Source organism: Pelecanus crispus, chromosome 7, assembly GCF_030463565.1.
Source record: "Pelecanus crispus isolate bPelCri1 chromosome 7, bPelCri1.pri, whole genome shotgun sequence".
Taxonomy (NCBI): domain Eukaryota; kingdom Metazoa; phylum Chordata; class Aves; order Pelecaniformes; family Pelecanidae; genus Pelecanus; species Pelecanus crispus.
In genome coordinates this window covers 21,554,280-21,569,365 of record NC_134649.1, presented here as the reverse complement: position 1 = coordinate 21,569,365, position 15,086 = coordinate 21,554,280, and the positions used below count along the sequence as shown (strand labels likewise).

The 15,086-nt window shown below is 47.5% G+C and overlaps 2 protein-coding genes across 2 annotated transcripts in view; one reads left to right on the top strand and one right to left on the bottom strand.

The window, feature by feature from the left end:
• The window catches only part of SCAPER (S-phase cyclin A associated protein in the ER), a 174,268-nt gene extending 164,637 nt beyond the window's left edge, over positions 1 to 9,631 (top strand). Inside the window, exons 30-32 of the mRNA XM_075713679.1 lie at positions 4,912 to 5,103; positions 7,789 to 7,840; positions 9,512 to 9,631. Of these exons, the coding sequence (XP_075569794.1) occupies positions 4,912 to 5,103; positions 7,789 to 7,840; positions 9,512 to 9,606 (339 nt within the window). The 3' untranslated portion in view covers positions 9,607 to 9,631. The remainder of the gene's footprint in view (positions 1 to 4,911; positions 5,104 to 7,788; positions 7,841 to 9,511) is intronic.
• A 2,798-nt stretch (positions 9,632 to 12,429) lies between these two features.
• Positions 12,430 to 15,086, bottom strand: ISL2 (ISL LIM homeobox 2). Its single transcript, XM_075714477.1, has 6 exons — positions 15,029 to 15,086; positions 13,836 to 14,025; positions 13,396 to 13,658; positions 12,984 to 13,267; positions 12,709 to 12,879; positions 12,430 to 12,546 (listed from the first exon to the last, which is right to left on the bottom strand). The coding sequence occupies exons 1-6, from the start codon at positions 15,084 to 15,086 to the stop codon at positions 12,430 to 12,432; spliced, it is 1,083 nt and encodes a 360-aa protein (XP_075570592.1).

The following is a 15,086-nucleotide window of genomic DNA, read 5'->3' as shown; positions in this document are numbered from 1 at the left end:
AAATTCAGTTAGCTTCTCTTTTTCTAAGTGCTTTACATATGTAAAATGTGTGCAATTACAACTTGGAAACAGAAATTTAGATTGTCACCAAAAATGCTACTCCCATAGTTAAAAAAAAAAAAAAATTAAATCTCCACAAGGCAATTTGATTGAACTACTGGTTCTTGTAGCATTAGTAGCATGCATCTACATTACATGTCTAATTAGAACATATGAATATATGAATGATATGAATATATGAATTATCAGTTCAATTTGGCTAATATTTGTTCAATATTTTACACACAGTCATTCTTCAACTTTCTGGCTGACATTTTAGTTTTCTTAATGAAAATCCTGTTTATTACTTACAAGATGCTTATAAATTCAGTTACCTGATTATGAAGATACAGTTTCAAAGACTAGAGGATTCTTATTTTAATTTTCTTGTAAAATTAACCATTGACTTGGTAAGATTTTCCTTCTGATTTGACATTTAACTGCTGATACATTCTGTATCATTGCTGTATCATTCAAAAGATCTGGATATGAAGATAACTGACAAAAATGCTTTGACATAAATTCATACATATGCATTTAAAAGTAATTGTAGTTTTCATTCATGATAAAAGGAATATAGAGAAAGATTAAGTGAAAGAAAAATATATGCATATACAGTATGTAAGTAGAATTAGGAGGTGTTCACCAAAACATCTTTCCCTTGCTAGTTCTCATGCGGCAGTTGCCCCTGTGTATGCCAGCGGTTATCTCCCTGCCCTTGCAAGCAAGGAAAGGAGTCGCACTTCTATGATTCTCATTCCTGCAGGGTCATCAGAAAGTTATTTTTGGGCCCTTGAAGCTTCGCAGAAAAATTGAACGAGCTGCAACATTCCCTTTGCTACCCAGAGGAAAATTGTACCCAAGTTATTTGGGTCCATATGGGTTACTAGTTCCCTAGCGAAGGCCTTCAGTCCTGGGAGGATCTCCTTTGCAGGGTGGCAGGAGAGGAAGGCTGCTGGAGCTGTCCTGGTGGGAATACAAGAACATCCTGCCGAGTCCGGGATGGAATATCCTTCCAGCACTCACGTCGGGTCTGTAGCCAGAGGCCCTACCTAAGTGACAGGGGAAGCCTTATCTCCCAGTAAAATTATGAGTTCCCTTAACAACTTTATTACTGTTCCATATCACAAGGAGCTTTTAATTTTTTTGATTGATTGTCCTTTATTATTGCTCAAGTGCTGTGTGGCATATTACTGGCTTTTGTCATTGCAGTCTGTTTTGAAAGACTGACTTCTATACTGCTTCAGACTTTCACAGCTAGAAGAATTGCAGCAAATGGCCAAGCAATATACTATACAGTGAATATTGGCCCATGTACACTTGAAGAAATGCATTCCATCTAGAGACTGTAGAAATCATGCGTCATGCTTTCCTATGTGATAAACTTCAGAACTGCCAATACAGTGGATCAGGATGGTTATTGCAAGTGCAGAGTGCACTTTCCAAAGAGTCACACGGGAGCATGGATTGCCTGGTAGGGCAGAAGAGAGTGCCTGACCCTCTGGCTGCTGGAGATTAAGCAAATTAGCGGGACCTGCAGAAGGCTATAAACTGGTGGGAGTGACAGAAGATAAGTGATAGGCAACCTTGAAAGGTGTTGCTCAGTAAAAAGTTCCCACAGGTCATCACGTTAGTCATTGTGCTGGAGAGTCAGCTAGTGTGGATTCAGTAGGCGCAGCGTACATGGTATAGGAAAGCTGGAAATTCAGACAGAGACCAAGCAGGGAAAATTGTATTCTTAAAGGTGACTTCTAGCAAAGGTTAAAAGTAAAATCAGATATTAAGAGCGGCATATATTGTGCAGCCTTGCTAACCGTCGGCTTATACGGTGTAGAGGTTGCTTCCATTCAGTACAGTAAAGGATTTAAGATACTCTAGCCTCTCATTTTCAGCAGGTGCTTACATTGAGAGCAGACGGTGCCATTGGGCAGTGCTTTCTGGTGTGCTAACCCTGAACCACATCACCGCACTCTGTAACAGGGGCTCCACCTCTAAAGTGTGTCAGAGTCTTGAGTTTGGCTGGTAGCACAAATTAAAACTCCAGTAATTCATCATGAAATAGCATTTCAGAAACATATTTGCTGTGTCTCTTGCCTGTGTGTAGTTTGGGTCTTCAGAGGGTTATTCTAATGTTTACTGTGTTGGGCCAAAAATAAGCTGAGCTAAGCAGGTGCATCTTTTTTTTGGAATTTATTTAAGCTAAGCACAGGCAAAACCAATAAAGTTGTATGAATATCTACAAATTTTGAGAGTAAGTGAAATTTTTAAAAGAAATCTAGAAAACATGAATGTGAGTTGCCCGCTCTGGATAAAAAAAAATAAAAATGTAGCTTGTACTAACTTGATAGGTCTCAATTCAGAAAAAGAAAAGGACAGGCAAATATTAATGGAACCTAGGCACATATCTGAAGTTAAGCAGGTGCTTAAATGCTTGGCTGTACAGAAATGCAGTGATTTAATTAGGATCTTGTTACATTTGACAGACATATCTGACTTTCAGGCTAGAGAGAGAGCAACAAGAAAAGCTAATCCTAGTAAATGTGTCTAGATTCCAGTATGTGGCAGGAGGAAAAGCAAGCTTTCTGTGCTGGATTTCAGTAAGGAGTTTGTATCTTGTATTAGAGCATTGTGTAAGATGAGTATTCCAGGCCTGCAAAACAACCTGGGATCACTCAGCCCAGTGACTGTTTTGTTTTGTTTTGTTTTTTAAAAAAAAAAGGCAGGAGCGGAAGTCAAGAGAAGTCTTTTTCCACCATAAAGAAGTCATAGGCAAGGATTTCGTTTGTTTTCTTCATTGTTCATCTGCTAAGTCAAGTGCTGGACTTCATTTTCTCCACCAGTTTACAGTGAAACAAGGAATATGTGCTCTGCTAGAGGTTTATTTGTTTGGGTTTTTTTCCAGTAAGGGGTGACTCACTATTTTTTTTTTTTTCAGCGTACATAATATAGTGTTTCAGGTTTAGTAGCTGCATTAGTACAGTGAGCTGAAATCATTAAATTGATTCCACATGTGATAAATACCAGATTAAAACAATCAGCAGCCCTTATATATACCTTCCTATCTTTAATGTTGATAACATCATAGTAGTAAAAATGTTGAAAAGAAAAAGATAATGAAATGATAATTCCATGAAAGCTGTTTGGGTATCTGTACTGTTAGTTTGGCAAGAGTTTGCTAATTATCCATGGCATTTTTCAAACAGGTAAAGGAAGTGAAGTGTGAAATTAAAAGTCCCCAAAACAACTTCTCCTCTGCCTGTTCGTCAAGTGTACAGTGGCCATTAAAAAGAAATCAAGAGTTCTGTCGTTCTGTCCTGGATCAGAAATACCAATTGTTATTTTAGTACAGTTAAAATTTATGTTAAGTATTTCTCTGATTGTAGATTTTACCACAGAAAAATATAGATTTATATAATAACTACTCTGGTTAATTTAAAATTAAAATAGTAATCACAAACTTGAAAGGCACCCTGTTGCTTACAGGATGGTAGCTGATAGTTAAGTTTAGAATCATCCAAATGCTTCAGTGATACTTTCCTCAAAACATTGCCTGAATGTATGCTTAATTGTCACATATTTGGCTGTCTTTTAAAAATTCCTTCTGTGTTTAAGGGCATTAAGACATTTCTACCAGTGTTCTGAAAGGTTTTCAATGTCTTTTTGGCTGGTGAACTGAAAAAAAAAAATTACTATTACTATTACTTTGTTGATCTTGTTTTTAAACTGAACTGCATTATCAACTGAGAGTGTGCTCTGAAGGTATTGTTAAAAGTGCTTTGAAAACTTGTAAATCCCTGTAATTTATGTTCCTGTGGTCCTAACTGCTTCATTCTGTCCTTCTGGTTTTAATTTGAATGCAGTCTTGTCTGGGTGTGTACCTGTAAAATTGTGTTTTTCCAAGTACAATTTACAGTCGTGACCCCAGGTTTTACAGTGTTCTAACCTTATAGGAGCTTCCTCCTATGCCAAAAAGCCAACTTTGGGTCAAACAGCTCTTTCATATTATAATTGTCTAATCAAGGTTACTTGGAACAGATCCGATTTTGGCATTTTTTAGTTTCTCACAAAGACTTTATAAGAATATCAAGTAAACTGGAAAGGTTCCTTTGCAGGAGACCAGGAATAGCATTGCCTTATTTCTTCAGATGTACACAGTTGTAAACTTAGCCTGCTTCATGACAACAGTCCCATTTATCTAAACAATTCTCCTTTTAGAGTCAATGGCACTGATAGAAACTCAGATAAGAAATACAGATGGGAGGATCTTTCTGAGTCTCTACTTACTGAAACTCCTTGCTGTGCAGCTTACAATCACCTTTTCTTTTTGGTGCCTGAGAATGCGTGGCAGACATCTACCATGAAACAGAGTCCTCTCTAATTGCCAGAGAGCACTCTAGTAAAGGATGATCGAGCTTCGGGAGGGTTTTTACAGTCCTGGTGATTTCTTGATTTCCCCGCCAAAAGGCACACTTACTGTGTTTAAATGGTGGGGGTTGGGGTTTTTTCTTTCGTAGCTCTAACTTAAAATAGTCCCTGTGCTATAATTCTTTGTCTTTTGGATGAAGGTTATTGCATGATCTGTTTTGTCGTAATCTTCAGATTAATCCACTTCTCGTTTACTTACTGTCTTTTTGGGTGATACAGGAAAAAGAAGTTTCACAGGCTTACATTCTTCGTGTTCCTCTGCAATAAAAATAATACTTGCACGCTAAACCAGAAGTTATTTGGACTAAATGTTATAAGCTTTATTTTTAGTATTTACTCCTCAGCCATGCTCATTTTTTTAGCATGACTTCAACACCCTTGGTGGTTAACAGGAAGAGAAGAACAGAAAGATCACGTGTTTTAATTTTGTTACGTTTGTATTTTCAGGTCATTGTACAATCTGGCCGTCACCCCACGGTGCTGCAAAAACTATGCCAGTTGCCTTTCCAGTATTTCAGTGATCCTCGTTTAATCAAAGTGCTCTTCCCTTCGCTAATAGCTGCGTGTTACAATAACCCTCAGAACAAGATCATCCTGGAGCAGGAGATGAGTTCTGTTTTACTCGCCACATTCATTCAGGTAGCTATTGCAGTAACGTAACAGCGGTGTGCACGATAACTGCAACAGGTTTTCTTGCATTTGCTGTGTATATGGAAATCATTTGACTTAAGTAAAACAAGTAAACAGCATTGAAGTACTTTAAGATTCTCTGCAGCTCTTTTCCAACCACAGATTATGCCTGTACTTGAGGCATCTTATAACACTAAAAGGTTACCAAGTAGTTCGGGTTCTCACGATCACATGCAGAATCCTGTTTGCATTGAAGTTATTCGACAGGCTAGGAAGATTTGATGTAGATCCTGCTATTACAAGACAATTCTTAAAATATTTTTTAAAAACTGCTGCACATATAGCATATCTGAAATCAGGATATTAATGTGTTTACATACAAATGTACAGTTGTATACTGTGTACAGTAGATTTACAGAGAGAACTGAACAGAAGTGTATATTTTATACAGAAAATACACAGAACATATGTTACCGGTCTAATCTTGCAATCTTTATTTTTGACAGTAAGCCACTGAGGTCATTATGAATATTGTTTTGAATAAGAATTTACAGCATTTTTGTTCCCTTTGTCTAAATTTATATGCTGTGCTTCATGTATCAGACTTCATGCATGCCTCGTTTTCCATATGTTTTATTGACTGTTTCCAATTAATAAATGCAGTTTCATAAACACTGTACTATTAAAAAATAATACGCTTTTAGGAGTCTAGTAACTCTGTATCTGTCACCTGAGAGTTACTGTTGTTGATACAGAAATGTTAGTCAAACTCTTTTTCTTAATGCTTTACAGCTAGTCCAAGGGTAGGCTACATGGATTTGGGAGAGAAGGCATAAGAACTAAATATTTACTAGAAGTCTTAGCATAACATCAGACTTCTGAGTGCAACTACTTTTTATCCTTTTAATACTAAAATAATTGCACAGCAGTTGGAAAAAAGTTTGGAACTTAGCATTAAAAGAATTTGCCATATAGTAATGAACTTCTGGTTAAATACAAAGCTATAATTAATCTTTTACTTTGACTTTCTTATAGTGAAACTACAGATTTCAGTGCAGAAGTTGCAGTGGCAAAAAATAATTTAAGCATTACAAGCAAATGCAGCAAGTTTAGTTAGTTTTTTTTCAGCCAAAAAAAATGAGAGTGGAGGAGAGTGTTCTCTGTATGAATAATTAAGGTTATTTACCTTTATTTCTGTGCTGTAAGAGAGAGAATGGCATTTAAATCCCTAGTAGCTACAGCAAAGTGTAAGTGTATTTACAAGGGTCAACGTTATTAATTTGATTTCCAGTTAAAGGTATATCTCAGATGCCAAGTTCACATGCTATTCTTGCAGGCTTTTAAAAAAGGTGTTGTATTAAAATATGGAAGATCCTTGTGTGCTGTAAAGTGTCATGTCTTTGCCGACTTCACTGGTACTTCAGTATTTTACCCTTTTTAAAATCTAATCCGGAATGTTGCACATGCACACATGTACACACAACGATTCTGAAAGGAACCAAGGAATTCTCAGATACCCGCACACATGGAAGAGACTTGCCTCTGTACTTTTATTTCAACTCACTGCTGTTTGTCAAGCAAATCTCTCATTTGCCTCAGTGGAAGGTTTGGGAAGGACTGTAAAATGTTTCCCTGTGACTAGAAAATGAGATTCTTCCTGTGCCAGGGAATGCAAAAAGAAGTCCCGTTTACGTAAAAGTTTGGTGGTGTGTACAAATATAACACTTAAATACAGTGTGTTAAATGTGTGCAGTGTAAATCAAAGGAAAATGATTGCTGGATTTTACAACGACCCACGTTATACCTCCCTACCAACAGATTTGTTTCCATCATCTGAAGTTTGCATCATCCTTTTTATTTTTCTAACTTCTGTTTCAAGATGTGCTGAAATAATTGAAAAGATTTAGGAGTATCCATGATTTGCTAAATTGTATCTTTTATGTCAAATAATACCACCTCTGCTCAGTGAATACTCACTTGAACAAAAGATAGGATCCTAAAAGCCCTCTCTGTACTGGGGCAGGTAACTTGCATAATCCTGCATTGTTCCGAGCGAAGTCCTTGCCGACTCCGGAGGATGCAGTATCCCGTCCGATAGCAGCAGGGATCGCACATTGCGTTGGGCACTTCACTTAACTGCACCTCAGCTGGTTACACAGCTGGCTGCAGCGCTGGCCAGAGTTAATCACCTCTGTGGAAGAACTTCACTTGCTCTCAGGAGATCAGGACCTCAGGCTCCCGGGTCACTGGGAAGCACAGCCGATGAAATTGGGATAATTCAAGAATTTTCTAAGAGTGTGTTTGGAGCCATTTGTTTTAAAGAAACACAACTATAGTAAATGTTCTCTTAAATTAAAAGTCATGATAATAACTATTTCCTAAGAAGATAGTAAAAACCTTGGGTTTTTTGTTGTGTAATAAAGGTTTGTTTTGGTTTTTGGTTTTGTTTTTTCAAAAAAGGTACAAATAAAGGCTTAAAAATCCACTATATATTATAGAATTTAAGTGCTGGCAGTATTCTGTTATGATATGTAGCAAACAAATCAGTTTGTTAATTTACAGATTTCATAAAGTATTAGTATTTTTGAGTGACTGTGAAGACTTAAAAATGATGTTTTAATTCCTCAAATGTAAGATCTGAAAACCTGATGCCGGGTGTTTTTGTTGTTTTGTTTTGTTTTTTTTCTCCCGTAGGATTTTGCACAGAGTTCAGGTCAAATGGATAATCAGTTCTCTCAGCAGAGGGGTATGTCTCCAATGAAATGTAACAGAGTACCAATTGGGTAACAAAATGTGTAGATACTGTATTTTACTGTGATTTAATTTTTTTTTTTTTAATCTGCATCATGATGAAAGAAATACAGTAAATTGCAAAATGATTTTACAGTTCGGGGAGAGGCTCTCTAGCTTACACTCTGACTTAAACATGCATGTCTTCCAGTCTGCTCACCGTATCAGGAATTCAGACTGTTAATCTTTATTAAATGCTATGTGGTATCATGTCTTAAAATGTGATACTGTACGTGCACATATTTAATTAGCTGTCACAAAGGCTACCTTCAAAAGTTTTAGGTTGCAGAAGCCACACAGCCATGCCAGTATGCCCGGGGAGCCAAAAATTAGTAAAATACTGTCCTGTAATTATCCTTTAAAGTTGGTCAGCTTGCAAAAGAGTTGTAATTTTTTTTTCCGCTCAGTTGTTGTAAATACTGTGTAAAATGCAGTTAATGTCTTTAGGCTAAACATTTGAAAGATTCTTAGCTAAGACAGCTATTACTTGTTAAACACGTCTGAAATTCAAGTGTGTTGATAGGAATCTGGTCTTGAGTTTCTTGTATTTTGCATAAAGTACGTCGCTCGGACAGTCATTTCTCCCTAATAGCAAGCAGAAATCCACCACCATTTTGCTGAATGTTTGGCAGAAGATGAGCAGTTCTAGGTCTAAAACATAAGCTTTGTGTTTAAAAATAAATTATAAAATATAAAATTAACATAAATCTATGGAGATTTTTACTGTCACATTATACCTCTTAGTCTGAAGCAGTGTCTGCAGCACAAACTTTCCAGGATTGTGTTGCATGAGTATCTGCTTGAGAAACATCTAAAATCCAAGTAGAAAACTGCTTTTTATTTTCACTATTCAAACTAAATGAACTTTTAAACAAAGATGACTTATGTGGTGACACGTGAGTGTGATTTCTAAACATTCCCCAGTTGCAAAAAAGCTGGCTTAATAGTAGTATAAGCAGGATTATTTTTATCCATTATATCACTTGAATGTGAAGGACGGTGTCTCCAAAAAACAAATGGGAACAAGAACGCAGCTCGGAGTAAAACTTGAAAGCGCAAATTTCATTGTTAGGTGCTGCGCTGCAACGTGCTGCTCAAAGGGTCGGACCCTGCAAACCCGTGCACGCATGTGTAGTCCCGTTCACGTCACCAACAGTACTCGTAGGAGTAAAAGCTGTGTTTGTAATCATGCTGTGAGCTTTGGGGGAAGCGGGGAGGAGAACTCCTCCGCAGCCCTTTGTAGAAAAAGAAGCTGCTAAGCAGAGAGCGCTCCATCGAGGCTGCCCGAACTTGAAGGAGGCTGAGTTGGTCCTTGGTGGGTCCGAGAACATAAAATCATGTGTAAAGATGTATAATGCTCCGATGCGTAAAGCAGAGAGCCTGATCCAAAAGCTTAAAAATCTAAGTCTTTGCTCATCAGAGCCCTGTGCCTCCATTTTTAAAGCCAAACCTCAATGTCAGTAGCTCCACAGAAGTGTTACGCCATGGTTTGAGAAGTTTTTGGTAGGGGGAGGGGAGTAAATGACTTGAAGTATCTCGAATTGGCTGCGTGTTCGTTATTCTTGTTTTATTGCCATCTTATCTTAAGAGAGAATAACTTGGTAATTTTATGTTCTGTCTTCAACAGAAAAATTTTTCAGTCCTCAAGATTATCTTGAGCTGTCCAACAGATTCCCCCGCCAGTCCTGGGAAGAAGCTCGACAGTTCTTCTTGAAAAAATAAGTGTTGTATTTGGTTTTAAAATCCCTATCATCATCATGCTGACCAGTTCCTGCTGACTACCTTCTTTAAACGGCTATTCCAAAAAGTTTTTGATACTCTAAATACTTATGCTGTAGATACCTGATTTGCACTATTTATAAGTACTGTAGATACCTTCAACTTCTGTTTTGTAATTTTGATAATTTGAGTTTATTTCATTTGCATATCCTATGTCATGATTTGCGTATTTTCTGCCCTGTGATGTGGTGGTACTTGCACTGCAGAACTGCTGAAATAAGATTGCAAATAGAGAAAATATGTTCTATATATCTTGTAATAAAGTAACTTATTCTGTCTGTAGTGTGACTTCTGCGTAACAAATATCGATGTGTTTGAATTACCGTAAGGAACACAAGGCTCAGAGAGAAAAGAAAGAAAAAAACCTCTTAAGATGTCTTCCCAGTTAATCAAATGTCTAAAGAATTTGTCAGATGTGGCTCCGAGGAAAGTTCATTTGTAATTTTTTGGTTATTTGGGATAAGCCACGTAATAGGGATTTTTTTTTAAACCACACACATTTTTAACGTTTCGGTAAGACTTTAATAACGCCTGTTTAAACCTCGTGCTGTTCTCTTAACGGTGAAGTTTCCATGAAGCAAAATTAAAACGTAAAAACGGCGGCGTGTCTCGGCAAGATTTATTTTCCGCGCCTCTCGCCGAAGGCCCCGGCGGCGGCGGCGGCGGCGGCTGCCCCGGGCCCGGCCCGCGCGCGGGGAGCGGCTGTGAGGGGGCGCGGGGCGCGGGGCCTGCGCGGCGGGACCGGGCCGGGGCCGGGGCCGGGGCCGGGGCCGGGGCTTCGCAGGGAAGGCGCCGGCGGGGCCGCGCCTGTGCCGGGCCGCAGGCGGCTCAGGCCCGCGGGGACCGGGACGGTCGCCTCTTGGCGGCCCCCTCGCCGGCCCCAGCGGCCAGGCCGGGCCCCGCACCTGAGCCGGCGGCGGCAATCCCGACCCGCCCGGCGAGGCCGCCGCGCTGCCTGAGGGGGGGAGCGGGGGCTCCATGAGGACTCGGGTCCCCCGGCCGCCTCCGCGGAGGCGATTTTACGGCCCGGGCGGCTCCCGCTGCCAGGTGACGGAAACGGCGTGCTTCAATCTAGGCCCGGGCGAGCGCGGGGAGCCGAAACCCGACCCGGCTGGAGCTAGGTAACTGCGGGGGCCCCGCGGCGGGGTTGCGGGGGCGGGAGACCCCCTTCCCACCTGTCCCCGGGCCGGGGGGCCGCCCGCCGCGGCGGCGGCAGAGGAGCCCCTGCCTGAGGCGGCCCCTTCGCCCCCCGCCGGCGCGTCCCGGGCTGCTCCGTGCGCCCTGACCGCAACTGCGGGTCGGCCGCGCGGGCCAGCTCGCCCGGGCGGGGGCCCGCTGCCCGCACACCCCCGCCTCAGCCGTCCCCACCCCGGCGCCGCGCTGCTCATCCCCTTGCAGCCCGGGGGGGCTCAGCTACCCCCCCCCCCCCCAGCTCCCCGAGGGTGCGGGCCCGACCGCCCCGGGACGGGGACGTGGGGGCGGCTCGCCGCGGTTTAAGGCTGCCCGGGCCTGCGATCCCGCCGGGAGCCGGCCCTGAGTGCATTCCCGCCCGAGTAACGGGGAGGGAGCGGGAGCCGGTGCGGCCCCCGCCGCTCTCCCTGGCGATGCCAAAGGCAGATAAGGAGCCGCCGCCTGCGTCTAGACAGGGGGATGAATACAGGCGAGGGGACGGCACGCCTCGCCGCCGCCGCCTCGGGGGAAACCCCGCGGCCGAGCCCCCGCCGCCCCCGGGGAGGAGGCGAGGCGGCCCCGCACGGCGGCAGGTGCGGGCGCGACCTGGCCGAGCGCGGGGGCTGCTCCGAAAGGGAAACCTGCGCTCCGCCTCCCCGGCTATAAATAAGCGGCCCCGGTCGGGAAAGCCGATTAGCGCGGCGCGGGGAGACCGTGCCGGCAAAGCCGGGGCTGCGCCCGTCCCGCACCCCGCCCCGCGTCCCGACCCGCACCCCGCCCCGACTCGGCCGGCAGCGCGGCTCCGCGCACGGGAGCCCCTCCGCCGCCCTCCCCCCCCCCCCTTTTTCTTTTTTCGTTTCAATCCTTTCCTTTTCTTTCTTTCTCTTTTTTTATTAAGCCCAAAATATTTAATCCCACTATTCAACCGCTGACTCTGACAATAAATAACAATAACTTACTTTTGTTCGTTAAAGGCTGAAACAATCCGTCCTCCGTCCATTGATAACTTAACATTATTAGTACTGGTTTTCCCGTTAAAAAGTCTCGTTTCCGTGTCCCGCTTTTCCAGCGATCGTGCGGGGCCGGGCGCCGCGGCCCGGGAGAGGCATCGGCGTGAGATGAGGCTGGACGGCGCGGCTCCGCGGAGGGAGGGCCAGGCCGGCTCCGCGGCCGCGGGCAGGCGCGCACGCCGGGGGAAGTCTCTCCCCCTTTTGCATTTCTTTTTCTTTTCCCTTCCAAAAAGGGAAGAAAAGCCGTCCCCGGCACAAGCGGCGGGCGAGGCAGCCTGTCACCGTGCCGGGCTCCAGCGGGGAAATCCACGTTTCTTTGGGGAAAAGAAACATCGAAATCCGCAGGGGAAAAAACCCAAAACAACGAAATAACCAGGGCGGGGGCTCTCTCTCTGGTCTGGAGAAGGCAGCGAGGATCCCGGTGCTTTTTTGGCCGTCAGTAACATATTTTTTGTTTGTTTTTAAATAAGAATAATTAAAAAACAAAGGCGTTTGTCCGGCGCTCTGGGAGCGGCCCGGGGCCGGGTGTCTCATGCAGGGAGCGCAGGCATGCGGAAGTCCCGCGGCGGCGGGCGGCCGGGCCGCCTCACGTCTCGGCCGGGCTGGGCACCATGCTGTTGGGGGTGTCGGGGAGCTGGGAGGACAGCGAGGTCACGTCGCTGCCGGAGGAGGTGCCCAAGGAGCCGGACTCGGAGAAGGAGACCTGGGGGAGCAGCGGCGGTGAGGGCCCGGCGCCGATTCCTCCCCCCCCCCCCCCCCCCCGCGCCTCGTCCCCCCCTCCCGCAGCGCCCGGGCCCGGCGGGCCGGGGCCTGCCCACCCTCCGCGGCCCGACGGGGCGGCCCGGCGCGGCGCGGCGCGGCTCACCAGCTGCTGGAAGGCGGCGGGCTGCTCCAGGTCGCTCTGCAGGGCGAACTCGCTGAGCGCCTTCCAGGGCGGCTGGTAGGTCTGGACCTCCACGGCGCTGCCCTGCACGGCGCTCTCGTGGCGGACCGGGCTGCCGGCCACCAGCGGCGTCCCGGTGAGGCCCTGCAGGCTCTGCGGGCACACGGGGCTTCAGCGCGGCCGCCGCCCGAGCCCGCCGGCCCGGCGCACCCCCGCCTCCTCCACCTCCCGCCCCGGCGGGGCGGGCGGGCGCTCACCGTCTTGTCGCTGTGCTGCTGCTGCTGGAGCTGCTTCATGAGGATGGACTTCTTCTTGTCCTTGCAGCGCTTGTTCTGGAACCAGACGCGGATGACGCGGGGGCTGAGCCCCGTCATCTCCACCAGCTGCTCCTTCATCAGGGCGTCGGGGCGCGGGTTGGCGGCGTAGCAGGTCCGCAGCGTGTGCAGCTGCTTCTCGTTCAGCACCGTCCGCACGCGGGTGGTCTTCTCCGCCGCCTTGTGCGCCGGCGGCCGCGGGGCGGGCGGCCGCCCGGGCACCGGCTCTGCGGCGGGCGGGGAGGGCGCGCACCGTCAGCGCCGCCGCCCGCCCGCCCGCCGCAGCCCCCCCCCGCCCCCCCGCCGCCCGCCCCGAGCCGCGGCCCCGCCGCGGCCGTTCGGGGGGAGCCGGTACCTGCGAGGTGCGCGGCGGCGGGCGGCGGCAGCGCGGGGCTGCGCGGCCCGCGGGCGGCGGCGGCGCCGTCGGGGGGCGGCCCGTGGTCGGCGCGGCAGAGCAGGTCGCGCTCCCGCAGGCAGAACTGGTCGCCGGGCAGGAGCTGGCGGCCGCAGGCGGCGCAGCGGAAGCACTCCAGGTGGTAGACGTGGTCGCGGGCGCGCATCACCAGGTCGCTGCTGCTGAAGGCCGCCCGGCACTGGGCGCACTTGATGCCGAAGAGCCTGCGGGGACGCGAGGCGAGGCGCCGTCAGGGCCCGCGGCCGCGCCGTCGGGGCGGCGCCGCGGGGGCGGGCGGCGGCGGAGAGTCAGCTTTTCGTTTGGGGGAAATTCGGGGCTTTCAAGGGGCGTTTGTGCTTGGTCGGTTATTGTTTAACGAACGCCGGCGCGTTCGGGGTCACCTGCTGTAGTCCCGCTTGCAGTAGGCCTTGCCGTCGCGCAGGAAGCATGTGCAGGTCTCGTCCAGGGGCTGCCCGCACTCGGCGCACTTGAGGCAGGCGACGTGCCACTCCAGGTCCGGCGACACCCGCAGCAGGAAGGGATCCTGGATGCGGCCCCCGCAGCCCGCGCACAGGGCCAGCCCCGGCCGCCCTGCCGGGAGCGAGCGGGGGCACGGTCAGGGGCGGCGACGTGCAGGAGCAGAAGCGCCAGGAATTAGGGAAAGACGCTTTTTCCTTAGTTTCATCTTCCTCCACCCCCCCCCCCCCCCCCAAAATAGGAAGAAAGAGAAATAAAGACAGAAAGGCGGAAAGAAAGGATGGAAACACGAAAGGAGAGAAATAAATACAGCCAGAAATAATTAAAAGGAAAAAAAAAAAAAACCAAACCAGAAACTTGATCGAGGGAAATAAATGCGGAAAGACAGAGACAAAAAAAGTAGGATTTTGGAAAAGGAAATAAAAGCAGAAACACAGAAACACTAAAACAATAGCTGAGGAAAAGCTGAAAGAAAGAAAAAGAAATAAAAACGGAATGACGGAAAGGAAACAAAACCAGCGGAAAAAAACCAGAAAGAGACAGTTAAAACGGGAACATGGACAAATGAAACCAGCAAGAGACAAGGAATCAAAGAGACAGAAAGAGAAATAAAACCAAACAAAACCAGAAGAACAGGAAGAGAAAGAAAGAAATAAAAACGGAAAGAGAAATTATAAAAAAAAAAAGAAAGACAAACCGAAACACGGAAAAAGAGAAAGAAAGAAAAAACCGTAACACGGGCAGAGAAAGAGGGGAGAAAGAAAGAAAAAGGAGAGGGAAGGAGAGAAAGAAATGGGAGCAGCAGAAAGAAATGAGATCAGCAGCGCGGCCAGCCGAAAGGACCGGCGTTCGGTAAGGAACGCGGCCAGCGGGGGACGGGAGCGCTGGGCACGACCGGGAACAGCGGCACCGGCGATGCCACGGGCCGGGGCCGGGGCCGAGCCCGCGCCCGCCGCGGTGCCGCAGCCCTTCCCGGCGCTGTCACCGCGCTCGCGGGTCCGGGGCGGCGCGGCGGCCGCCCGCCCGACGGCAGCGGCGACGCGGAGCCCGGCCCCGCAGCGCCCCGCGGCCGCCCCGCCGCGCCCGCCCGCCCCGCCGCCGCGTTGCGCGCACTCACTCTTGGAGGGCTCCCCCATGGCGCCCGGGAGCGGCCGCGGGAGGAGGATGTCCACCAT